We start from the raw sequence: 25,743 nt of genomic DNA, 5'->3' as shown, positions 1-25,743 counted from the left end.
GCAGGGACTTGCCTCTCCCCCAGTGCCCTCAGGTCACTCTTCATCTCTCACCGAGCACAGCCTCAAGCCTGCTACCACCACCCCCAATGCATCAGACAAGGGGGCCTCCAACCCATCCTCCAGGGCCAGTCAGGGGATTGAGAAGTCCTGAGGTTCAGTGCCTGGGTGGGGCTGTGAGACAGGGCTGTGACAGAGAGGTCCTTTGACCCCTGCAGAAGGGTGGCAGGGCAGCCTAGGGACCCAGTTCCTCACTGTGCCTGTGCACTTGGGAATGCCAGTTCTCTGAGGCTACCCGAAGCCAGAAGCCAATGGCAGTGGAGTGAGGGCTGCCGTGGGGGGAGGGTCCCAGTGGGGGGAGAACAGAGCACTCCACCAGCCAAAGGCCCTGGCACCTGCCCCCAGGTCAATCTGGCTGGGAAGAACCTGCCATGGGAGACCTGAACCTGGAGCCCACCCATCCGGAGTGGGAAGAGCTGCTGGCTGGGACCTACTGGGTTCGCAGGCGGATATGGGTGACTTGCTGCTCCTGGTTTCAGAGTCTGGCAACCTGTGTGACTTGAGCCAGTCACGATCGTCTCTGAGCCGCCCTCACTTACCTTTATCGTGGTAAGGAGTAAATGTGTAGATCTGGTGATTTCCTTTCTCCTTGGGGTTTCCTCCCTAGTCCTACCTACCCTTCCACCCCACCCCCACTCCCCTTAACAGAAGCCCCAGCAGTGCACTTTCACTGGCCCTCATTGCGGCAAGAAGTACCCATAGACATGTCTGCTTTTCCCACTGGAGCACAGGCCTGAGGCCCATAGTGCTCTGGGCAAAAGGACACATGGAGGCCCACATCATGGAATCTAAATATATTTTTTTAAGATTTTATTTATTCGAGGGGCACCTGGGTGGCTCAGTGGGTTAAGCCTCTGCCTTTGGCTCAGGCCAGGGTCTCAGGTTCCTGGGATGGAGCTCCACAATGGGCTCTCTGTTCGGCTGGGAGCCTGCTTCCCCCAATCCCTCTGTCTCCCTCCCCGCCTACTTGTGACTTCTCTATCAAGAGAAGAGACAGAGAGACATAGAGAAACAAAGAGAGAAAGCAGGAGCAAGAGCAGCAGCAGATGAAGAGGGAGAGCCACGAGCCCAACATGGGGCTCCATCCCAGGACCCCGATACTACTATGATGTGAGCCGAAGGCAACCACTTCACTGACCAAGCCACGCAGGCGCCCCTAGAATCTAAACATTTAAACATCATAAATCAAGGGCGCCTGGGTGGCTCAGTGGGTTAAGCCGCTGCCTTCGGCTCAGGTCATGATCTCGGGGTCCTGGGATCGAGTCCCGCATCGGGCTCTCTGCACAGCCGGGAGCCTGCTTCTCTCTCTCTCTCTCTCTCTCTCTCTCTCTGCCTGCCTCTCTGTCTACTTGTGATCTCTGTCTGTCAAATAAACAAATAAAATCTTAAAAAAAAAAATCATAAATCAAGCTGTGAACTGCTAATAAAATATGTTCAATCCTATTCAACAGAGAAACCTTCATAACAATACAGAATCTGTAAATCTGTAGTTTTTCTGTATCTGGAAGTCACATAGAAATATCAGAAATTCAGATACCAAAGATCACTGAGAGGCACCTGGGTGGCTCAGGCAGTTAAGCATCAGCCTACAGCTCGGATCATGACCTCAGAGTCTTGGGATCGTGTCCATTGGGCTCCCTGCTCAGCGGGGAGCCTGCTTCTCCCTTTCATTCTGCTCCTCCCCATGCTGTGCTCTCTCTCTCACTCACTCTCTCTCTCTCTCTCTCAAATAAACAAATCTTAAAAAAAAAAAAAAGATGATTGAGTTTCACAATTTTTGCTCATATCCAGGTGTTCAGCGGTGTTAGATGAGTAAAAAAATAAAGACATGCCGAATTCATAAAGTATTATGTATTTGTTCTGTCACATTTGCTGTTCTTGTTTTATTCCAGTAAAACTATTGGCTATGTTACTATAATTAAGATTTTTCATATAGTTACTATCTTATTGGCACTAATGATTTAAAAGATTAAAGCAAAATATTATATTCAAAGAGCACAAAAATATAAATTAAATATATTTAAAAATTGAAAAGTATTGGGGCGCCTGGGTGACTCAGTTGATGAAGCATCTGACTCTTGATTTCAGCTCAGGTCATCATCTCAGAGTCATGGATCAAGCCCCGTGTCAGGCCCCACACTAAGATTCTCTCTCCCTCCCTCTCCTTCTGCCCCTCCCCACCCCACCCTACCTCTCAATAAATAAATAAATAAATAAAAATGAAAACGGAAAAGTATTTAAAATATACTCCAAAAGGCTATTTTAACCATAATCGAAACTGGTAAAATTAAAAGGCAAAATATATGTTACAAGTTACAATGAACTAATGTCAACATTTATTTGTTGTTGTTTTTTTTTAAAGATTTTATTTATTTATTTGACAGACAGAGATCATACGTAGGCAGAGAGGCAGGCAGAGGCAGAGAGAGAGAGAGGCAGGCTCCCCGCTGAGAAAGGAGCCCGATGCGGGACTCCATTCCAGGGACCTGGGATCATGACCTGAGCCGAAGGCAGCTGCTTAACCAACTGAGCCACCCAGGCGTCCCTAATGTTAACATTTAAATAAAAAAGACTTAAAACTAAAATTTTATTTAACTTTTTGAAATTTTTATTTGCTGTTAACTCTTTTTATAGAAATAAGCCTTCCCAATTCACAGTCACATCCTCGGTGAACTCTGAGGCAGGGTCACAACCTCCCTGCATGTCCCTCGGGCCCAAATGGTGTCATCCCAAGTTGGTGTTTGGGTCTGCCTCACACTGTGCCTGTGCTGAGTGTCAGATCCCCAGGGATGGTGATGCCCACATATTCTTAGTCCATTTATTGTGAATTGATCCTTTGTGTGTTGGTGATATGATGTAAATGACAGGCCCTAGGCAGATGAGAAAAGAGCAGCAAGAGACCGGGCACAATATCCAGTAAACGGTACTGGAATGCTTTGGAAAAAAAGAAAAGTCCAATGTCTATGTCAGACAGGAACCACCATATATGTTAAATATTTACACATGAAAAAGGAAACCGTAAGAGCATACCCTTTAGAGCACTTCCCTTGGGGTCACAACAGTATCGATTCTGGGTGAGGAAACCTCTTCTTCTTTCATGCGCTCCCCTGAATCATTTGCAGGGCAGGTCTGTCTGGGAAAAGGAGAGTCCCATCAGAAATCCATTAATGCCCTTTTAGTGTCATCTCCCTGCCTGGGCGTGGCAGAGGGGCTCCCCCAGAAGTGGGCCCTAAGACAAGGATCCAAATACAAGTAGTTTATTTGGGAGGTGATGCCAAGAACCAACAGTAGGGGGGATCTGAGGGGCCAAGTCGGTTCTGCAACTGACTCCATCTCAGCTCAGGTCTTGATCTCAGAAACTACAACTCACCAGTAGAGTGTTGTGAGATAAGTCTCCATGGTTCTCTCCCACTTCTGTATCCTTGCCTGTAGAGGCAATAACTCCCTTGTCCACACAATCCTTTCAAGGGTGATTATTATACTGAAGAGCCTTAGAAAACAGAGAGAGTATCTCCCTCTATGGAAAAAAGCAGCTTGCTTTCTTGCCCAGCACAGCGAAGACCCTCTTAGGCCAAGGTTGGCGAGTTTGCTGGCAGCCTATTATAAAACATTCAGGCCCTGGACTCCGGGGCTCCTCTCTTGAAATGCAAACCCACTGCACATGCGGGCACCTGCTGGTGCTTCCTGGGTCCCCCTGTGGGAACTGGGGAAGCAGTGCAAGAAAATGCTGATCCTGCTGTTACTGTAACAAACTGACCCTTATTTCTGAACCATGAGTCTGGTGCCTTCTGTCAGCAGCGGTGGGAATATAAGGGGCTAACTTGTTAGCCTGCAAGTGGGGCAAAATCTCAAGGCTTTCCTAGTTCCTGACATACAGGAAAGAAGTGAGGCAGGGAAAGAAAAGACACTTAGCCAGGTGTGTTAAGGAGTGGGATCCCCTGTGGGCCACCGAGGCACTGTCCTTAGTTGAGAGATGGAGTAGAACATACCTCACAGTTGCCCCACCCAAGGAGTGGGTAAGCGGGAGTGTATAGCCAACCCCCACCTTCCCCAGCCTAGGGCTGTTCCAGAGGATGAACTTTCAGCCACTTACCAAGCTGCCCTATGCATCAGAGAAGGCCTCAGGCCACATGGCAGCTGCTGTGTGGGAACTTCAGTTGGGAGAGTCTCTGGCCCCACCAGGGCTCCAGGGAAGCAGGGCCTCACCTGAATACTGCCCATCCCCAGGGCTCCCTGCCCTCATTGCCCCGCACAGTGCTGAGCAGACTGCCGTCAAGTGCATGCCGTGTGGTCCAAGGACAAGGGCCCATTTCCTTCCCTCTATCTTCCACTAGGCCGTGAGCTCTGTATAAAGAGCATCTGTACCAATCTTTCCCTCATACCCTGGCACCAAGGGTAAGCCTGACATCAGCAAACATTCACTTAGTTTTTATTGCACAAATGATGCAAATAAAGAAGCTTCTAAAATAAACAAGCAGGGGCACCTAGGTGGCTCAGTCAGTGAAGCAGCTGCCTTTGGCTCAGGTCATGATCTCGGGGTTCTGGGATCGAGTCCCGCATTGGGCTCATTGCTCAGCAGGGGAGCCTGCTTCTCCCTCTCTCCCTGCTCATTCTCCTCTCTCTCTCTCTCCATAAGTAAATAAAATCTTTTTTAAAAAAATTAAATAAATAACATAAAATAAGTGAGCAAAAAGGAGTCAGCTAGGACTAGACAGAGCCACCCTTAACTAGAGAAAGACTGTCTCTCTCCAATACCAAAGTGAGTGCACTGGAGAGGGAGGAACCAGAGGCATCACTCCATACATGGGAAACAAGATACAATAAGGGTTCTAGCCATCACCATTTTTCAATATTATATTGAAGATGTTAGCCAAGCCAAAAGACAAGGAAAATAAGTAAGAGCTATAAATGTTAGAAAGAAAAAGACAAGTGTGTCATTTTCAGTGGTAGAATACCAATGTAGGAAATTGAAGGGAAGCTACCCTATGATCTCACTAATGTGGAATTTAAGAAAGAAAACAGATGAACATATGAGAAGGAGGGGAAAAAAAGAGAGGAGGGAAATAAGCCATAAGAAACTCTTAAGGACAGAGAACAAACTGAGGGTTGCTGAAGGGAGGTGGGTGGGGGATGGGCACAGAGGAGGGCACTTGTGATGAGCACTGGGGTTGTATGTAAAGGATGGGTCACTGAATTCTACTCCAAAAGCCAAATCGCACTGTATGCTTAACTAAAATTTAAATGAAAAAAAAAAAATCCAAGAAAAGCAACAAACAACAGATCTATAAGGAGCCAAGAAGTGGAGTTATAAGATAAACCACATAGGGGGCTTGGGTGGCTCAGTGGGTTAAAGCCTCTGCTTTCGGCTTAGGGCATGATCATAGGGTCCTGGGATCGAGCCCCGCATCAAGAGCCTGCTTCCTCCTCTCTCTCTGCCTGCCTCCCTGCATACTTGTGATCTCTGTCAAACAAATAAATAAAAATAATTTAAAAAAAAAAAAGATAAACCACATAAATTAACAGCTTTCCCACGCATCTGCAAGAACCAGTTAGGCCATCCCCCCATATAATAAATAACAACAAACACTGTATGACAGATAAGCAGCAAAGCTAACTTTTCACGAGGGGCATGGGCCTCCGAGAGCCAGGGGAGGAAATGAGGCGTGAGAAACTGAAAACCACCTTCCTCTTGACTGTTTTATCCCCTTACCCCCCATAACCCACCAAACTTTCTCTAGGGCTCCGAGCCAGGTGCACAGGCAGGACCCTGACGTCCTCCCCGCGCTGGGCCCCTGCACGAGAGGCTGCATGCAAGTTGGCTGTCCCAGAGGCTGGGCCGGCTGGGCCCAAGCCCGAAGACAGAGCAAAGCCAGTAGCTGTAGCCTTGGACATAATTCTTAGCTCTCAGGGATGGGGAGGAATGAGGGCATGGCCAGGCAGTGATGGTGCCTACAGCCTCGTGGGGCAAAGGCAGCCCCTCTGGCCCCTTCCCGAGACCAAGTGGAAGGGAAGAGCTCTGCAAAGGAGCAGAGAACTCGGTCCAGGGCCATTTAATGAAATAACAGCAGCCACCAAACCTGAGGGTTCTGTACACATGGTCAGCCCCCACCCTTCATCTGGCCAAACACGGGCACAGGCTCTGGGCATGGAGGGATAAAAACAACTTGGAATGGCTAACTCGGAGGGACCCATCTTGCCTCGAATGCACTGCTCCAAGCCTTCTCGGTCAGTGGGCAGTCTTCTCCTCCCTCAGAGGACACAGACACATGGGGCCTGGCTGGGCCATCAGAGAAGGAGCAGAGTTGGGGACAGGTGATGATACCCAGGAGAGGCAGCTTCCTGTCCTTGTCCCAGGCCCAACCTGGTGAAGGGCAAAGTCTAAAGGGCTGGGCAGGCCTGGGTGTGGCTCCCATTGTCTCTGCCTCAAGGACCCTCCACTGCCAGCCTAGGCCTCTAGAGACCAATTTTATGCTTAGTAGGTGGACAAACAGGAGGTGGAAATAAGGGGGGAGACGCTCAGGGGAATCCAGAGGAAGGAGAACCTTCCACGGGGTCAGAGAAGTGGAGGAAGCATTTAATTAGAATATGGAAGTCTGGGTATCATTCAAGTACCAGAGAGGGAGAGGCCGAAAGCGAGAGCATTCCAAGAATCTAGCACGGCCCAACCAGAGACGGGGTATGTGGGAAACCCCCAGAAATGGTCCATAAACCCTAGGGTATCTAGGGTTGGTCCTCAGGTGAGTTTGCTGGGAGGATCACCAATGTCATCTCCCAGAGTTTAATGCAGTGTGGTCGTCGGGGGTGTCAAGCCCCAAGTGCCAGGTCGAAGAGGACAGGGATGTGGGCAAGGCACCCAGGTCTGACTCCCTCGCTCCCAGATCTCCCCTAACTTGCCATGGGATCCTGGCCGAGGCATGGGCCCTCTCTGGACATTCGCTTTCTTTCCCATGAAATAGGGGCACAGTCCTCAGGCTCCCGTGGGCTACCATGACTCAGAGACAGTGGTTGGGCCTCCAAGACAGGGTGACACTCCCCCACACACAAACACAAGGTCCTGGCCTGACTCCCAGAGCCTCAAACTCCCCCAACCATGGGAGGCCCTGCATGGACACCTGTGATCATGGATGTGGACCCAAATGCTCCAGTCCCACACCTGTTCATATGCATGTGCACATGGGTCCCTGGGGAGGGCTATACAGGTCTCTGTGATGTGTGTGTGTGATGTGCTCTCTCAGAGCCTAAAGGCTCCCATGGCTCCCCATTGCTGACCAGAGCAAACACACTGGGGTCCTGTCAGGGGTCCCTGCCCAAGTCCACAAGTTCCTCAATGACAGGACCCCACATGAACCGCCCCACCCCCTGGCTTGGTTTACAGTTGGTGCTCAATGCTTACAGGTGAACAATGGGCCTGGTAATAGGAGGGGAGACAGGCCAGATAAAGACCTCAGTCACCCCTTCCCCAAGCTTCGGAAGTAGCCTCAGCCCAGCAACCTCACAGAGGATGTTGGCAGGAAAAGAGGACTTGTCCCAGATGCTGCATCCTCACGTGACCCCGAATTCCACCCCACCCAAGCGGCCCCAAGAGGAGGCTGAGGTACTGGGCTCTTGGCTGTGACTCAGCGGAAGGAAGGCAGGAAGGAGGGGGGTGCTGGGCCCTAGGGTTTTGCTTCTCATTTCTCTCTTTCCAGAGCACAGCAAGTTCCCAGAAATGAAGGTACCCAGAACTACAGAAACCCCAGGCTTTCAGGGGCACTGGGTTCCCCAGTCCTTTCACTCCTGAAGATACCACCACAGAGCCCAGGGAAGCTCCTCGTCCCTGTCCCTGCTTGGAGCCTTCTTCCCTGCCCCAGAACCAGGGATTGAGTACCTGGAACGTCCACCCTGGAGCCAAGAGGGGCTTGTGGGATCCTGAGACTTTCCAGGAGCGGATGGGCCCGATTCGCTTGGTGAGACAGATGCTAGGTGAAAGGCGGCTCTGGGAATCTCTAGGATGGGTAGGGCTAAAGCAGCCAGGGCAGATTTCCCAGGAGAGGCAGCGGCAGAGGCTGGCGTCCCAAGAACCCAAAGAAACCCCATGAGTTCCCTCCTCCTTCCTTTCCCTTCCTCCTTTCCTTTTCTTTCTCTTGCTTTCCCTGTCTTTTCATATTTTTAGTTATTATAAAGAGCCCAATTTTTTAAAAAATCACACACAGGGACACTTTGGTGGCTCAGTTGGTTAAGCATCTGCCTTCAACTCAGGTCAGGATCCTAGGGTCCTGTGGTCGAGCCCCACATCAGGCTCCTTCCTCAGCGGGGAGCCTGCTTCTCCCTCTGCCTGCTGCTCCCCCTGGTTGTGCTAGCTCTCTCTCTCTCTGACAAATAAATAAATAAAAACAAAATCTTTTAAAAAATAAAAGACCACACACAGACTCAAACGGGCACACCACCAAATTATGACGCTTGTGTCCAGAGAACCAGGTTTGCGCTCAGCTTGAAATAAGGCTTCTCCTGCTGTCCCTGTGAATGAGAGACTGCGAGGCAGCCTTCAGAAACACTGCCAACACTTGTGACCACTTATCTGTGAGGGTTAGGGGGTCATTTTGTCCTGTGTCACTAAAATCAAACACAGAAAGGAATGGATCTCCGAGGCTGACATAGGACTATCCCAGCCCCCAATTCAAACGTGTGTTCACTGCTATTTTTTAAAAAATATTTTTTTTATTTATTTGATAGAAAGCAAGCACAAGCAGGGGAGCAGCAGGCAGAGGGAGAAGGAGAAGCAGACTCCCTGCTGAGCAGAGAGCCTGACTTGGGGATCCATGACCTGAGCTGAAGGCATATGCTTAACTGTCTGAGCCACCCAGGCACCCTCACTGTTGTTCTTGATGGACTTAATGCTGAGAAAATGTTGAGAATGTGAACTTTAAAAATAAATTTATGTTTGGGGCGCCTGGGTGGTTCATTCGGTTAAGCAGCTGACTTCGGCTCAGGTCATGATCTCAGGGTCCTGGGATTGAGTCCTGCGTATGGCTCCCTGCTCAGCGGGGAGTCTGCTTCTCCCTCTGTCCCTCCACCGACCTGTCTTCTCTCTCTCTGTCAAATAAATCAATCTTCTAAAAATAATAATAATGTTATATGTAAGATATGACTTTTTTCTTTGTAAAAATACATACTTGAGTTCCACTTGAAACTTGGTTTGAAAGAACCATCCCCATGGCTCCAAGTGGCTGGGCGGAATGTGGGAGAGAAGGCAGACTTCCATGCAGGCAGAGGCAGGGACCTGTAGTCAGTTCTTGAGCTGTGCAACAGCCTCAACAAGTGTGGTAGGCATATCCAGCGGGCACCTCCTTCCAGAACCTGCCCCCCCTCCAACCTGGGGACCTAAAATGCCTCATTGGCCACAACATGCTTCACCCCGCTCCTGCTGAGCGGGGACTCACTTTCCCCCTGTCAGCCGAGAAGCAGAGTCTGGGGTCTGTCAGCCCCACGCCACGAGCCAAGGACATCAGTCCCCTTTGGTAGCAGCCCTTCTCACTGCCCTCCCCTGCCCTGCACACAGGGCCCTTCCCCTAGTTCCTCCCCTGCTTAGTATGAAAGCTGTGCACCTGGGAGGGAAGGAAGCTTGCTTTACATCTGTGGTTTCTGGACAATTCGCCACTTTCCCCTTTGCCTGGTAGCCCAGGTGAGCCTGGCCGCTCCCCTGCCCATAGGTATGGGAGCCTCTCTGGGAACTGAGGCCCTGAGCTGCGGTCAGCTTCCAGGGCCTGCTCAACCCCTCCCCCCACACCGGTGGCCCCCACACCGGGACCCCAGCTGGGGGATCAGAGGACTGGGTTCAAACCCCAACCATGGCCACTTCCTGGCTGTGTGACATTGGGCAACTTAAGCCTCAGTCTCTCCACCTCTCTAGGGACCAAGAAAGCCACTCCTGACATGCGGACAGTACTGACGCCAGGGTGTGCTGCGCCTGGTACCAGCTGGCACATGGAGATGCCCGGTTACAGCTGCTGGCCGTATTCAGGCATGGGAGAGTGGTCTTCTCAAGTTTGCTTCAAGGCCTGCCTCTGAACTCTGCCCCTGCCTGTTGCATCTGGATCTCCTGAAGCCCATCCATTGCCCAACACTGCCTCTGGGATGTCCTGAGGGCACTCCACACCCTTAAGCTGACTGGCCCTATTCCCCCATGCCCCAGTGTATGGTGGCTCCAGGCACCCCGGGCTCCTGTCAGTCATGGGCCCCACTGTGGCCCAGGCCGCTCCCTTCTCTATCCAACCCCTCAGCAATGGTTGCGCTACCATCAGGAGTTGCCATAGGAGCTACCTGAAGAGTTGTATGAAACAGCCACACCATCCAAGTAAATGAACCCAGGCCCTTGGCAGCAAGGGAGGCTGAGAGCACTGCACCAGGAGTTAGGAGGCAAGTGCTATGTGACCCTGAGTAACCCCCTTCCTTCTGTTTAGAAAGAGGATCAGGGAGTGGACAATCCACCCCATCTATTACTATCAGGCCCTCCCGGGCTTCATCCAAAGCGTATCAGGAGAATCCAGTCTCAGACTTGCCAGGAGCCACACCAGCCCATGTCTGGCCTCCCAGTAGCTCTCCCTGCGGCCCCTGAGTTGGGGCTGTGGCTTCAGGAGCCCCAGGCCTTGGCCAGGTGGGGTGGCGTCTCCAGAGGCCCTGAGTCCCCTTCAGCAAAAGTGGAGTCTTGGTCCTAGCCCAGAGAGGACAGGGTCAAAGACTCTAGTTGGTCATTTCAGCTCTGGGAACCATAGGATGAAAATCCCAGGAATGACTTAATTCTATCTGAGCCACAGAGCCCAGTCTAGGCCTGTAGCAGAAGCTGGGCCCTGCAGGTGGCTGGAAGGAGCCAAGCTCACCATAGCTTACACGGCAGGGTCAGGTCCATCAGCTTGAAGTCAGGGACCGCCATGCCCATTTCACAGATGTACCTGCAACCCAGAGAGGGCAGGGCCCCTGCTCATCCTCACATTCTCAAGAGGTGCTGGGCTAGCCACATGACTCCACGGGGGCCAGAACCAGGCTTAGATCCAGTCTCTGAGATCCTCTCTGAAGGCCACTGGAGATGGACGGTGCAAACCAGCCTCGCTTCCCCTCCCCTGATCGCAGTCTCATTCCCTAGCTACTCCTGGTGCCAGGTCAGCCTCTCCAGGGCCCACCCAGAGCACTATCCTAGTCTCTTCACTGTACGGGCCAGCTGTAGGCCATACGAGACCTGTGAGTAAGAGGCCTGGGCAGCTTAGGTCTCCAGATGGAGCAGGGTTCCCTACCCCAGCCACCCCACCTCTCAGAGATATTCAAGGCAATCTATCACACACCGCAAAATTCCTCCGGCCCCTGCCCATTGCCAAAGCCACTTCCCTTTTTAAGCATGTGTTAAAGCAGCACCTCACTTCAGGCACCGTAGTCTGAATTAGTTTCCTATCGCTGCAGTAACATATCAGCACACATGGGGTGGCTGAAAACAACACAAACTTGTCATCTGACGGTTCTGGAGGTCAGAAATCCAAAATTAGTTTTACTAGGTGAAAATCAAGGTATTGGCAGGATTCTAGTCTTTCTTGAGGCTCTAGGGGAGAATCCATTTCATCACCCTTGCCAGCGTCTAGCGGCTGTCTGCATTCCTTGGCTCCCAGCCCTTTTCTCTAGCTGTCTGGAAGCTCTGCTACCTCACATCTCCTCTGACGGACAGTCTGGCCCCGCTCTTCTATGCACACTTGTTGATTACACCGAACCCATTTGAATAACCCACGCTAATCTTTCCATCTCAAGATCCTTAACTTAATCACACCCACAAAGTTCCTTTTGCCATGTAAGGTAACCCATTGAGAGGGTTGGGGAGGATTTAGGACACAGGCATCTCTGGGGCCATTTTTCGATCTGCCACAGGATGGGGAGGGTTGCTTTGCCAATGCCCAGACCCTTCCAGCCCCATCCAGAGGGCTGATCCAGGATCAGGACTCTATTTGTGACGGGGGATCAGGCTGCTATTCGGGCCAAGATGCTGGCTGGAGGCTGGCTGGGGCCCAGAGCTCCAGGAAACCTGGCACCTGCCCCTGGGGCCGCCAAGGACAGCCTGTACTCCTGGCGCAGAGGCTGGGCACAGATCAGGTGCACTCCAGCCCTTTAGCAGCCGCGGCTCCCCCAGGACAGCTGTCTAGCTGGGGTGGGAGGCTGGGCCCTCGTGCCTTCTCCCTACTGGCCAGAATACACAAACGCTGCCGTCAGATCAGACGTGAGCCGCACAGGAAGTCCCAGCTTCATTCTAGAAAACACATAGAGATGAGGGAGGTTTTCAAATGGATGGGGCAGAATGTCATTGGTATTGGCAGAAATGTGGGCTAGGGGCTGGTGGGAAGAACAGAGAGGTCAGGGCGGGTGTTCTGAAGGAGGCAGCATTTCTGCTGGAGTCTGAAGGAGGGGATCATTTGGACTAGTGGGGGTGGGCAAGGCACTCCTGATGAAAGGAACAGTTGGTGAAGGGAAGGAGTTGTATTTAGGGGATTAAGAATTCTGCAGGGGGGGCTGCGGTCTGGGACAGCAGACTAAAGAATCCAAAGGTGGACAGAGAAGGACATGCTGGTCTGAAAAAGTTAAAGCAGTTCTCCAAGCCTGTTCAGCAGTGGCACCCACTGTTCTAATGGAAACTTACTCAGAGCACTGACGGGGCCTTGAAAGGGTCTGCGGGTCCTTTCCCACAGCCATCCTCCCCCAACTCTTCAGACTTGGACTCTGCAGGACACGGTGACCACACTCAAGTCATGAGGAGACAGCCAAGGGTTTAGGGCTAGGATTGGCAGCAGTTAATGGCCCAGGGTCCAGCTCCAGGCGGGTGGCAGGAAAGGGTTTGGGGGACACATTTCAATAGAACAGCTAGATGGGCCCCCATGGAGAAACCCATGGGCAGTTAGGACAAGCATCCAACTGTGAGGCAGAGCCTGTTTCCTCAACTGTCAGCAGATGGGATGGAGCTGCTTTCCGAGAACATCAGTCAAGGACTCCTTTGCCCCCGCCATGCTTAGGACTTGGCTAAAGGAGGCTGGGTGGGCAGTAGGCATGTCCCTCAAGACCTCAGAGGCCTGAAGAGCCTGTACTCTACCATCTGCTCTATGACACATGCTACAGGGGGCAATGCATCTCTTGCTCTGGCCCCAGGAAGGTGGGACAATATGGCAGGTGAGCCTGGCTTTCCCCAGGCAGAGCCATGGCCATTATGGCCTAGACCTCAGGGCGTTCAAGCCCTGTGAGGAAGGACAGGAGGGGCCTGACGGTTTTCTGGGAATGGTTGTCTCCAAAAGTGGCTCCTGCTTCAGTGACCCCAGCTGTCCCTACACTGTTACTCTCCTCACAATGTTACTCTCCTCACATGTTCTCACATGTCATATCCACATGTTGGCCAAGACCTTTCCTCAATGATGGGTCTGAAGCCAGGAGGGTGAGACCATCAGGAAAGCCAGCACTGGCTGAGGAGTGGCCCAGGCTGTTGGACAAGGGGCAAAAGACAGCCGGGTCAGGGCACTTGCCCTGAGATGCTGCTCAAGACAGCAAGAGCAGAAGGGCACAGGCAGGAGGAAGAGGGCAATAGCAGTAAGGCCCCACACAGGCAGAGGTCTAAAAGCACAAGGGGCTCCGAAAGCCGGGAGCCTCACTCTGGCTGTGCCCTACAGCCCCCTCCCAGGCTCCTTCCAGCCAGCCATGACCGGGAGTCTCTGTTCCTCCTCAAAGGAGGCCATGCAGCTGGGTCTGGGATACGGGGCAGGATACAGGAGCCCTGGGAGCCACCATGTGGTCCCTGCTAAGGCACATGTGAGCCTCAGCCACAGTACGTGTGGGGGGGAGGCAGCCATTCAAGCCAGGGAGGACCCCAGCAGTAGAGACCCCCAAAGACAGGGACCTAGCTTCCCATCTCCACCTGGCTACCTCCCCACATGAGATATCAGGCAGGCCCTGTCTTTTCCTGGGGAGGGCCTGCCAGAAAGCGAACCTTTGGATGCCGGCGACAGATGCTACCTGGCTGACACTCACATGAGGCTGCTACCTTGTGCTGCCCCTAGAAAGAGGACAGCCAGCTTCTTGCAGGGAAGGGAGCTGCCTGAGCTCCCGATGGGGAGACAGCCCTAGAACAGGAGGCCGCCCACTAGACCATACTGCCTCTGGCTGCTGCACCACCAGCTCAGGCCCTTGGAAGTGCTAGTGGGGTGAGCCAGTTCGGTCTGCCACATTCCTCTGGACACAACGTGATGCATGGTCACATTAGTACCTGCCAACCTGGAGGTTCACTGCTGCTATGGACAGGTGGGCTGGGCTTCTAGGCCTCCTGGCAGCTACAAGTCTGCACAGACAAGAGCTGGGGTGGAGATCACAAGCGGGTGCCCACTTTTCCAGGCTTCTCGCTCTCCCCAGCCCCAACCAGGGACAGAGGGGCTATCTGAAACTCCAAGGTCAATTTGGAAGGAATGTTTTAGCCAGAAGCTATAAGAATAAAAAGTAAACATAAAACCTGCTCACTCCTCACTGACATAAGCCTTCCGTTAAATCAGTGTGGACATGTGATACCAGAATAGTGCAGCCCCCTCCTACTCCCCTCCAGCAAGCAGGCAACCAGCTCTGAGCTGAAGCTCAGATGACGTTCCTGTGCTCAGAGCCTAGGCCCAGTCAGGGAAGTGTGTGGGAGCACACCCACGGCAATGGAGGGCTAGTCAAACCCCAGGAGTGAGCTGCTCGGTGCCAAGCCCCCTGGTATCCAAGACCAGGAAGAGCACCCCTGTGCCTTTCTCCACACCATGCTCCCACACCCCCACTAGGTGGGAGACTCATGGCCAGACCTGCAGGAGGAGGCTCTTACCCCCAGCACTGCCTGGGAATGAGTGATCAGGCGACCCACAAATCACAGTAACAAAACATTAGATCACTACTTATTTGTCTCTCAACCTTTTATTGGCCCTATCTTCCAACATCCCCAAGGCAATTCCACCCACAGACACACTGAGTAACCTGCCCTTGGCCATACTGATGTGATGGAACCAGACCGGGAACTTGGATCTGCTCAGCTCTGGGCCATACTATGGGTGCCCTGTTCTCTGCCACCCCAGGAAGGACATCCTCACCCTTACTTCTACCTCCAAGTCTTCTAGAAATACAGAACATACAGAAATGTAGAATCACAAAACCATGAGAAATGTCGTAAGCGTCTGGGTTCTAGAAGGTACCATCACCTCCCTCCAAGTGGCATTCCAGGAAGAACGATCAGCTAGGCACTCTGGCAGGCAGGGGCCCTGCCCAGGCATCCGCAAGGCAGCCACGCTGTGGCCCAGACCTCCGGATATGCAGGAACCGGGGCCTAAGGAAACAGGGGCAAAAGGCCAATTATTGCCCGGGTCCCAGAGGATGAGCAGAAAGTGGAAACAGCACACTCTTCCTACAGCCAGAGCTGTGGATGGCCTGGGTAGAAAGACCAGTGTGGCAGTTGGAGTAGGGTGGAGTGGGGAGAGCTCACCTCCCACAGAAGTCCCTGCGCACAGCCACAAGATCAAGGGACAGGTCAGGCCGGCTCTGAAGCCAGCTGCCAACAAGCTCTGGGTGTCTTGGGTCCACTTCTAAGAAGATGCTCCTACATGGGAGAGAAATGGGTCAGCTTAACCAGGCAGGGCTGGGACCTGCACTTCTGCATTGCCTGGGCTGAGAAAGGTGGGGTAAGAATGTTAGGGCAGGCCCAGTACACACTGGGACAGACCCAGGAGACCCGCCCTATCCATACCCAGAGTCCTTCAGGAGCGAAGGTGCCAGGGCCAAGATCTGGGTAATGATGTCCATGCCCTTCGCCCCACCGTCCAGGGCTAGTGGGTCTTCATAGCTGAAGGGGAAACAGAGGGAGGTGAGAGCCTCTCAAGAGTGTGGAAGAGCTGAGCAGGGCCCTCCACAAAAGGGCCGTGTGGAACTTACACTCTCAGCTTCAGAAAACCTGAGGGCCCAGAAGAGGAGGCCCCCAGATGGCAGCTCTGAGTCTCCTACCTCCTATAGGCAGCACCCCACCAGGTAGTGCTGGGTTGCTCAGTGAACCCCCCGACTGATAGCAGAGTATGAGGGTCTCCCCACAAGAAGGATGCTCCTATGCTTGGTCTGGGGAGGCCTGGAGCTGACCCAGAACACTCCTGAGAACCTAAAAAAGAGGAATCAGCACCCTGACCCACATTACCGCTGCCTTGTCCAAGGACTCCTGGGCTACCCCCGGTTCTCAGCCCGTTTGAGAACAGGATGGCTCAGTGCAAAGCCTGGGGTAGGGTCTTGGTCCCAGCTTTCATGCTAAGCCCCACTTGACCTTGACCAGGCACCTTTCTTCTCCAAGCCTCAATCTTCTGTACAATGATATACCCATCTGAGCACCTACTATGTACTCTAGATCACATCTGCTTTGTGAGTCTGCTAGGTCCTCCCCATGGCCCTGCAAAGGTCTACTACTCCCCTTCCAAAGCTCAGAAATGAGGCTCAGATATTATCCAGTGGTCTTCAGTAGGAAGGCAGAAGCTGAATCAAACAGGTCTGCGGGCTCCAGAATGAGCCTCTCTTTCAACATCGCTGCCCCTTTCAGTCCCTTCTCCCTCCCTGTACTTCCCCAGGACAGTCACATCCCACTAGGCCCTCTCGGGCCCGGCCTCCCTCCCAACACACCCTGCACCTGCGGATCTCAGGGGCCAGCTGCTCCATGTCCTGGTGGAAGATGTAGGGAGGATTGCTGACGACCAGGTCCACGGGACCCCAGGACATGAGGTGTGTCCAGCTCCCCTCTACAGTCAAAGGGAACACACAACAGGGAATGGGTGGCAGCTCTACCTGCCACCATTTCTCTTGGGTAGTCCCCCTCCCCAAGCCACACCCTGAGCCCATCTCTGGACCTGATAACCCAGGCTTGCAATATAGTGCCCATGGCCCCCAGCCAGTAGACTGCTCAGGAGCATGTGTATTCTGAGATGGCAGCTCTTCACCTAGAATATCCCTGCCCTCTCTTCTTCCTGTCAAAAAACCTCCTCAAAAACCTCTCCCTTCAGGAAGCCCTCTCTGATTGCTTGAGCAAAGCAAGGGCCTCTGTCTTCTGCAGCCCCACTGGTTCTGCTGTCCCCTGCCTCCTAGCCAGCATGGACTGAGCGTATGGAGGGCATAGCTGGTTTTCATCAGTCAGTTCCTCGCAACTCTGTTTCCTGGTTCCGTCCAGGTGCCATGCGCTACACCAGGTGTACCACACTCTAGGGAGGACGCATATAAGGCTCAAAGACCCTGTGGATACATAACACAGCCAGAATCAGAGCAAGAAGCCAAGGACACTCTGCAAAGGTGTGGCTGAGCCAGACCGTTCCTGGGCTAGACAAGGGCAGGGCAGGCAAGTATAAAAGTATTAAACTATTTTGTCCTAAAAGCTTTCTCTGGAGTTTCTGCTTATTTCCTGACAACAAACAAGCCCTAGTTAAAAACCCCTCAGTTATGGGGATTTCAGAAAGTAACAAAGACCCTCTGGCCAGGGTCTGCATGGGTCAGGTCAGCCCACGAGGCAACAGGGGCTTGCCTTGGTCTGAAAACCCATGTATGTGTGCATATGTGTGTGCACGCGGGCATGTATAAATGAATGGTGGGGAAGCCCTCCTTCCATCTCTGCAGAGCGACCAGAGAGCCCATGTGCCTATAGGGCCCCCACCCCAAGGAAGATCAGTAGGGAAGATACCTAAGGTTACATCAAGGGGGACGATCCGAATTCTGTCCAGCAACTGCAGCCTGGAGAGATGGGAAGTGGGGGTGAGTACAGGGGAGACTCCCACCTGTGGCTACCAGGACTATGAGAATAAACCCTTCTTACACTGATAGATCTCTGGTGCCCACTGTCCTCCGTAACCCTGTGGGAACCACGCCAGACCACCCGGCCCCACCTTCCCTTTCTTCAGAGTGGAAAGCAGGTATCAGTGAGTATGATAACTAAACAGGGATTGAGATCATGCCCCAGAGTTGGACTTCCCCAACCCTGCCCCTTCGTCCCCCTGCCCACCTACCTCTGAGCATTCTCCTGGGTCAGGCAGATGGCAGCTTCTCCCTTATCCACCGCAATGACTCGGCTCTGCCTCAAGAACAAACGAAGGGTACATAGGAGGCAACGTGCCCAAAGAAGCCAAGCTTGGAGACCAGAAGCCTCCTCCATCCCTCTACCAGAGATTAAGGGAAATACCCCAAAGCTGCTCCCTCTTTGTAGCCAGGGTGTGGCCAGAGAGAAGGGGACGGGAATCAGAGGCTGTGACTGTCATGGGCTGGGGGCAGCCCCGTCCTCCCACATCTGGACATCTCTCTCAAGTGCTTCTAGCAGAGATGAGTGGGGGAGGGTCAGTGGGGACAATGAGGGGCAGTCCCAGTCCATTCAGGGTGGTGCACTAGGATGCCAAGGGGGCTCACCTGGGGAAGCTGACTCAGTAGGCTGAGGGCGATAGCTCCCGATCCACAGCCCACCTCCAGGATGAGGGGGCCACCTTGGGCTCCCACCACACAGGGGCTCCGGGCCACCTCCTCCAGTACCCATTCAACCAGCTCCTAGGGAGACAGAGGGGTTGGAATCAGAGTTAGGGCCCCCCTGCTCCCCTCGGGGTTTTGACACAGAAGCCCAACCATGGTTAGCCTCTGTGTGAAGGTGGGGCATGGGAGTCGGGGGTGGCTGAAGCCACCTTCGTGTCATGCCATGGGCAGGTCACTCTGCCTCTCCCTGCTTCAGATTCCCCATCTGTAAAAGTGAGCAGCTGACAATAACCAGCCTCGTTGGGGTGGCACATTCATGAAACCACAGAACCACATTCCCGAAACACGGATCCCATTCTCAGTACGTGGTTAAGTGTTCAATAAACCCCAGCTTGGCCCTTCACAGACAGCCTCCCGTTCTGGGCTCATGGCAATACTAAGAACCATGCCTGGTGGTCCCTGGCCACTTCCTCTGTGCATGGCCCTGCTTCCAGAGCTTTCCCTCCATTAATCTGTGGGATCCTCACAACCAGCCATTGAGGAAGCCAAGGCCCCTCCTGGAGCCCAACTTACGGCTCACGGTGGCTATTATCAGGAGCCGGAATGTCCCCAGCTTCTCCACAGAGCTGAACTTAGGACGGTCCCAGGGAGGTTCCCAGGCCAAAAGGACAGGGAATTCCCTTCACAGGGGTGGGGCACGGTAGGGAGAATACAGTCCTCCCTGAGCCTCATATCTGAAGGGGCCACAGTATACACAGGGCATAGGGTAAGTGGGCATGATGTGATGGAAGTGCCTGACTGCACCACACTTGGGGGCCGGGGGACACTTGTAGACAGTGTCAGTTTGGGAACAAAAGGCTTTCAAGTTTTGTCCACCATCTGCCACCTGCAGGGACTGTGCATGGAAGCCAACAGGGGGTAGAGGTAAGAGTGGAGAGCTGCTGCTGCCCAGAAGCCAACTGGTTCTAATGAGCAGTGGAGTGAGGGACAAAGTAGCCAGGCACGGAGCCAGGGAAGGGCAGTGTGCTTTCTTCTCCAAGGTAGGCCTTAGGAGAGTCACCCTAATTGGGACTCCTGGGATCCCAGGCATGGGCAGAGGGGTCAGCTTCCCTCACTATAAAGAGGTCCACGCCCTCCAGAAAGGTTTCCTGACCCCCTGCCAGGCTCTCTCTCATGGATCTCCTCACCATGAGTCTGAAGTCTAGGATGAGGTTTCCTCTCCCACGAGAATGAAGTCTCCATGATGGGAAGACCAGGGATCTAACCAATCACAGTATGTCTCAGAGGCAAGGCCTGATCCTCAGGTGGCCTCTTGGCTGCTTCCCAAGGATTTGACAAGCTCTCAACGGCTGTGGGAAGCCACCATTAGTGGCTTCCACCACCACTAGTCTCAGACCCCTACCAGGTCCCCCCAGATCTCCAAAGTTAACAGTCTGGCGAAGTGGCTCCAGATCGCTCAGACCCATTTTCCATAGAAGTTTCTCAGTGCTGAATCCCAAAAGGGATTTCATTCTTCCAGGTCTCCCAATCCCCAGAGCAGAGAGCTCACCTGCCTCCAGGGCAGCAAGTTCAAAGCAGGTAGAACTTGGCCAGTGGTCCAACCTTTTTTGTTCCTCCCCCCTGCTCCCTCCAGGCCTGTACCAGTCACAGCTGAAGACAGGAAGGGCACCTGTGGCAATCTGGACCCTCAGCGTTGGGACTGACATAGAGCAAGCAGTCTAGGGCTAGGGTGGGGACTGTGGTCTCAGCGCTGAGGCCACGTACTGACCACGTACTGGTTGGTCAGATAGCTGGGACTCGTCAGGGCTGTGAGCCTCTCCTGGTTTCCTGGCCACAGACAGACCTACTCTGGTTGGAAATGACCTCTTGGCTAGCCTCCTCAGAAGCACCCTTGACCTGAGAGACACATACCATATATATGAACAACACCCCGGTGACGTGACGCTGATAGACTGGGTCCCCACCACCACCAGTGCCCTCTAACCCCTCTGTTACAGTCCAGACCACTTGAGAATCCTCTTGGCTATGGGACCACCTGGGGTCTAAGGGTAGAGACCACCCATAAAAGTCCAGAAACTCTCCTCCTCACCAAGTGAAGAGCCTCCAGCCTCCATCAGCCTGAAATTGGTGGCTCTTCAGGCAAGGCTGAAAGCCAAGTGATCAGAGACCCAGGGCACTTCTTCCAGGTAAGTAAGGGAAGAATCCAAAAGCATGATGGGATGGGGATTGGGGGGGAATGTGGGAAACAGGCAGCTTTTGGCTCTGCCAAAGCCACTGTCTCAACAGGACCCCATATCCCCTCAAGAGGTCGGCCCAGGCCTCAGGAGGACCTGAGTGCTGCCAGCATCCTCCATTAGGATGCTCTAGGTGGGCAGCCCAAGAAGGGTGGCATTGCCTCCCTTGAGCCAATCACAGACAAGGTACTGAGCCTCCTACACCCCCCAAAGCCTCACCTCGCTAGGCTGGATAGGAACGGCTCACACTCCCAGCCTTGGCTTTCCCACTATACACACTGCCAGGCTGAGGACTGAGCCACTTTGCCACCCACAGGGAAAGCCCAACTCACTGGGCCACACGCCACCTACAGCTTCACATTTCTGACTTCTGCCCCTGTCATCAGAAATTGCCCTGTAATGGATGGAAAGTACACAGGCACCAAGATCTCTCCCCTGCCCCCATTCTCCCTACTCCCTGCCACAGGCCACGTCCTCTCAAGTTCTTGGTAAAGCACCCCCATGTGGCTTCACATTGGGGCAAACCTGGCAAGTTCTCAGAAACGTCTGTACAGTGAGGTGAGGACCTAGCCTCCCAACCACAGCCTCCCCCTCTGTCTTCCCACCCCCCTTAGAGCAGAGCTGCTCTCCTGGCCCAGACCCACACAGGAATGGTGGGGGAAGCCCCATATGGGAGCCGGAAGTCCACACCCGACATTCAGAATTCTGGAGCACATGGCTGATGCCGGGTCAGCTCTGAGGGGACTCAAAGGTCATCATGGTTGCCTCCTTCCCATGCCCTGACCCTTGACAGCCTCAGGAGGCAGTAAGTGACCTCCCAGCCAAGGTTACAGGCTTGGGGAAGACACGAGGTGGCCTCCCAAGAGGCCACAGATGGCAGGCTACATCCTGCTCCCTGTCCCAGCTTGTCCAAATTCAGATGGTGTAGCCTCATGGGAGGTGTGGGGCCCCGACCCAGAGTCAGAAAACCCAAAGGCTGCCCCCATGCTCCTCCCCTTGGCAGCCCTGTGACTTCAGGAAGTTCTCAGATTCCCTACTGTCCCTCCCAATATTGGGCTGTTAGGCAAGGACGTGGCTTCTCAACCACATGATGGGGAAGTGAATGCAGCCAGAGGGTTTCTCAGCTGGGGGAGAGAGGCTAAGAAGGTGAGGAGGGGCTTTGAGTCCCTGTTTGGGCGGGTAAATGAAGTCTCATCTTTCCCAAGAATGGTCGTATGCCTGAGTACCTTTTGAGAAACACCCCTCCTCAGAATTCAGTGCCCTCCAGCTTGTCCATCAGCCCCCACACAGTTCCATCCACCTGCTCTGCTCTCTCTCACTCCCTACAAGGTACGAGGAAGCCCAAGAAGGGCCACAGAAAGCATCTCTCCCAGAATAGGTGTGCCTCACCCAGGAACAGCGTGCTGGGGCCACACAATCCCTAGTCCTAATAATTTGAGGGACAACAGGTAATTACCTGACCATACAGTAGATCTAAGAGGACCCCCAATTTACAGATCTCCTCCTTAGTCTGGAGGCCCAACCCTCTTATCATCTGGGCCCAGAAAGGACACTGACTTGAGGTCACATAGATGTACCATGCCTCTGAGTGTTCAGCTGAAACTCTATCCACTTCACCTATGCCTCCTGACAAGGAGGAGGGCATTTTACTCCCCCATGGATTGGGTGGGCCAGGCCGGCATACTGGAGCAGTGGCCTGGGACAGGAGGACAGTCAAGGAGGCCAGCAGGAGACCCCTGCACTCTTGGCTCCACCTACCCAGACAACCCGGAGACACCGGTAAAGAACAGCAAGGACTCTGAGAACCACAATCATGGGATCCAAGCGCCCCCTGGAGGAAGTCTGGGGCAAGACATGTGCCCTAAACCCCGCCCTCATCTCCATCCTGCCCAGTCTTGGGGGCACACCTACCTCTGTTTCCGGACGAGGGATGAACACTGGGGGGGCCATCTTCAGACAGAGCCCTTGAAAGTCCCACTCCCCGAGGATGTACTGCACAGGCATCCTGCATAGGGGGCAGCTGGGTGATCAGTGACAGAGCCCGGACCAACAGGACCATGACTGGGTTGAGAAATACCATTGGGGAATACCAAAAATGTCAGGTAGGGTCATGCCTCCTGTGCCCCGGGACTCTGAGCCAAGCCAAGGCCTTCCCTCCCTCCTTTCTTCCTATCTACTCATGTGATCTCCTTCTCATCAAAACCTCATACCAACACCTTCCCAGTCCTTAGATACTTCCCTCCTTCCTGACCATGAATTAATCGGGCTATTCCCCACATAGAGCCCTCAGGTCTGGCCCACGGTGCTCACCTTTGCAATCGGAGGCTACTCAGCTCCTGGACACACTGTAGCTGCCGAGGGGTCAGAGGCTGGGTGCAAAGTACTGGTCTCAGGCTCTGAAACTGCCCCACAGAGAATGTGAGTATCTGGCTCCTGATCTAGGGGCCTGACCCAGGTTTATGTGGACACTGTGGGCCCAACACTGGCCATCTCGGTCATCCCTGATCCCCTACTGCCTGATACATACTATAATAGTTCATTAGATGAATAAATGATCTACTTCAGACATTGCTTCAGAAAATTCCCATCACTCTCAGCTCAGCACTCTCTGTGGGGCAGATAAGCCTGGCTGCTATTCCCCAGGGTCCTCCCTCCCCACTCTTCTCCTCTCTTGACAACACTGCACTTAACTGTTTTGGCTCCAAGGACATGAGCCACGATGTACTCACTGGATGCCTGGGCCTCAGGGATGCCCCTCTTCTCAAAGATAGCAGTCCAATGGCTGACCAGCTCTGTGGCATTCAATGACCCAGCTAGAGGCAGATGGGGTTGCCATGAGCTGAAGGGCCAGCCCCTGGTGCCTCCCCTCCTCCCGGGGCCAGAAAGAAAGGCCCAGAGAATTCGGCCCCCAAGCTCCATTCTCTGGGAAAGACTCTCCTCAAGAGTTCCCAGGTCCCTTAATCTTCCTCGTGATGTCAGCTGCTAAATATGAGCACTGGCTCCAACCAGGCGGAGATGGTCACGGGCTCTGGCTCCTCAAGGTGGCTCTGGTCCGGATGTGACTGCCACCTTGGGAGAGGAAGGAGAACCAGGAGAGCAGCTGAGCATTGTGTGACCCACTCCCCTCTGACCTGCTGCCAGAGGGAGGACATGCTCTTGCTCTGCTACCTCCTTAACTCCATTTTAGACCCTCGCCCACCTTTTTGATTCTTCTTGTCTTGACCAGTTATGTTCTCTTCATGTTTTTAGCTGAAGTGGGCTGAATGCAAAGCTCAGTCCCTGGCGATATGTCTGGGCCCACGCTTGAGGGCTAAACAGATCTGTTCCGTCTTAGCGTGTGTGACCTTGGGAAAAATCATCATTTCTAAGTTCCAGTGTCCTCCTCCATGAAATGGGGAAAATAACACCAACTCCACAGCAAGCAGTACATTAGACAATGAATATCAAGTGCCTGGGAGTCAGCTCAACACACAGAAGGGACTCTATGTTACACGATCTTAACTAACATTACAAGACAGAGGAGGCTGCCTTTGCTTGGGGGCTTTGCTTTTGACATGCTGTGACTGATTTGTATGCTAAAACTCTTCCTCCCCACCCCCATTTGACTTCATAATCCTAAAGGTCAGCATTAATTGCCCGGTATAAAAAAAAAAAAACTGACAATTTTTGTTAACTTTATATTTAAGTTGTCACAAACAAGGTTTAACAGAAGGTTTAAAGTAGCGGTTCCCTTTCCCTTCGCACAGACCAAGGTCCAAACCAGCATGTACGGAGCACCGGCTAGGTGTCACATCTTCAAAGACAAGCTGGGAGGGAAAAGAGGCTCCAAGAGGGAAAGCGACTTGCCTAAAATCACCTAGCTAGACCTGTCCCAGGCAGGACACAAACCCAGGTCCTCCGGACTCCAGAGGCGGCTCTGTCCACAAGCCAGGGCGCAGCTTCCCACTCAGCTCTGCAAAGCATCTTTAATGCCCCAAGCGAGGCCGCCTCTCCCCAAGCCTGTTTCCTCATCTACATAACGCGGGGTGGGGGAGCGGGGGTTTGGAGGGGGCCAGGAGACCCCCCCCCTCGCGGTTCCCATTTCTCCTCATACCAGCCTGAAGAGTCACCCCGCCCGCCCGCCGACCTGCAGACACCGCCCGGGCTCGGCTTCCGGATATGCGTGACCGGCGGTGCGCTCCCTCCGACGCCCTACTTCCGGGGTGGGCGCGTCCGAGAAAGGGCTCGGGTGGACCGCTCCCACACCCAGTTCCAGGGTTCCTAGAGCTCCTGGATTCCACTCGGGAAGCGCCTGCGGGCTTCCCAGCCGGCTGCTGGGTAGGCTGTGAAAGCCTAGGTGGTTACGTCCGCAGCCTCACGCGCGGGAGAGTGCATGGATGTATATAGGAGGTTGTTCCCTGGGAGCCAGGACCCTCGATTCTTCCTGAAGGTCACGGAAGGGACATGGCTCCAGCTCGCGACGACAACTCGGAGCTAGCTTTTGGGTGCCCGGCCGCAGCGGTGTGTTGTCAGTCTGAGCGGGGGCGTGTCACCAGCCGGCTCCGGGGTTGAGAATTGGGGCGCAAGATCCAGGGGCGTGGTCTAGCGTAGCCTCTGGGCCCGCCAAGCAGCACGTGGAAGGATTCCAGTGTTGCTGCGGGTAGCAATTTGGGGGCGGCACCCGGTGTCCAGGACTTGACCGAGGAAGTGGCCCGAGCCGCGATGGGGGCCAGGTAGTCACCGGACCCCAGGGCTGCTCTTGACCCCTTTGCTTCCGGGTTTTAGGGTTTAGAGCAGGGGGCTCGAAACTGGACACAGGAGAATTGGGTTCGAATTCTAACTGTTGCCAGATCACTCTGTGGGCCTCAGTTGCTCCTCGTACAAAATTCATAGCCGTGTCCCACAAAGTGTGGCCTGCTGATGCCCTCCCTCACCGGAATCTACTCTTAACTAATAATTAGCTATGCAGTTTCCCGGACTCAGTCCCAGA

General features: G+C 53.6%; 1 protein-coding gene across 9 annotated transcripts; it reads right to left on the bottom strand.

Moving 5' to 3' along the window:
• Positions 1–2,642: 2,642 nt before the first annotated feature.
• Positions 2,643–25,003, bottom strand: HEMK1 (HemK methyltransferase family member 1). 9 transcript variants are annotated; one of them, XM_059161005.1, is made up of 14 exons: positions 24,868–24,973; positions 23,974–24,118; positions 23,466–23,843; positions 23,085–23,176; positions 22,686–22,779; positions 18,484–18,618; positions 18,090–18,154; positions 17,768–17,817; positions 16,730–16,838; positions 15,812–15,907; positions 15,551–15,664; positions 3,428–15,394; positions 3,088–3,190; positions 2,643–2,991 (listed from the first exon to the last, which is right to left on the bottom strand). In XM_059161005.1, exons 3-12 carry the CDS (start codon positions 23,691–23,693, stop codon positions 15,301–15,303), a joined length of 1,077 nt encoding a protein of 358 aa, XP_059016988.1. In that variant the 5' UTR covers positions 23,694–23,843; positions 23,974–24,118; positions 24,868–24,973; the 3' UTR covers positions 2,643–2,991; positions 3,088–3,190; positions 3,428–15,300. The 9 variants fall into 9 exon arrangements, with proteins under 9 accessions (XP_059016988.1, XP_059016984.1, XP_059016987.1 ...); XM_059161001.1 differs by lacking the exon at positions 3,428–15,394 and having other exon boundaries at positions 24,901–25,003; XM_059161004.1 differs by having other exon boundaries at positions 2,643–3,190.
• Positions 25,004–25,743: the final 740 nt, after the last annotated feature.

The sequence above is a fragment of the Mustela lutreola genome, chromosome 2 (genome assembly GCF_030435805.1).
Source record: "Mustela lutreola isolate mMusLut2 chromosome 2, mMusLut2.pri, whole genome shotgun sequence".
NCBI lineage: Eukaryota > Metazoa > Chordata > Mammalia > Carnivora > Mustelidae > Mustela > Mustela lutreola.
This window is presented reverse-complemented; position numbering and strand designations above follow the sequence as displayed.

Excerpts from the sequence above, each read along its gene's own strand:
- HEMK1 (XM_059161001.1), bottom strand. The coding sequence starts at position 23,693 with ATGGAGCTTGGGGGCCGAATTCTCTGGGCCTTTCTTTCTGGCCCCGGG. Across the intron at positions 23,177-23,465 it reads ATGTCCTTGGAGCCAAAACA|TTTCAGAGCCTGAGACCAGT; the intron begins GTTAAGTGCAGT and ends TCTGTGGGGCAG. Across the intron at positions 16,839-17,767 it reads CCCCCTTGATGTAACCTTAG|AGGGGAGCTGGACACACCTC; the intron begins GTATCTTCCCTA and ends CTTTGACTGTAG.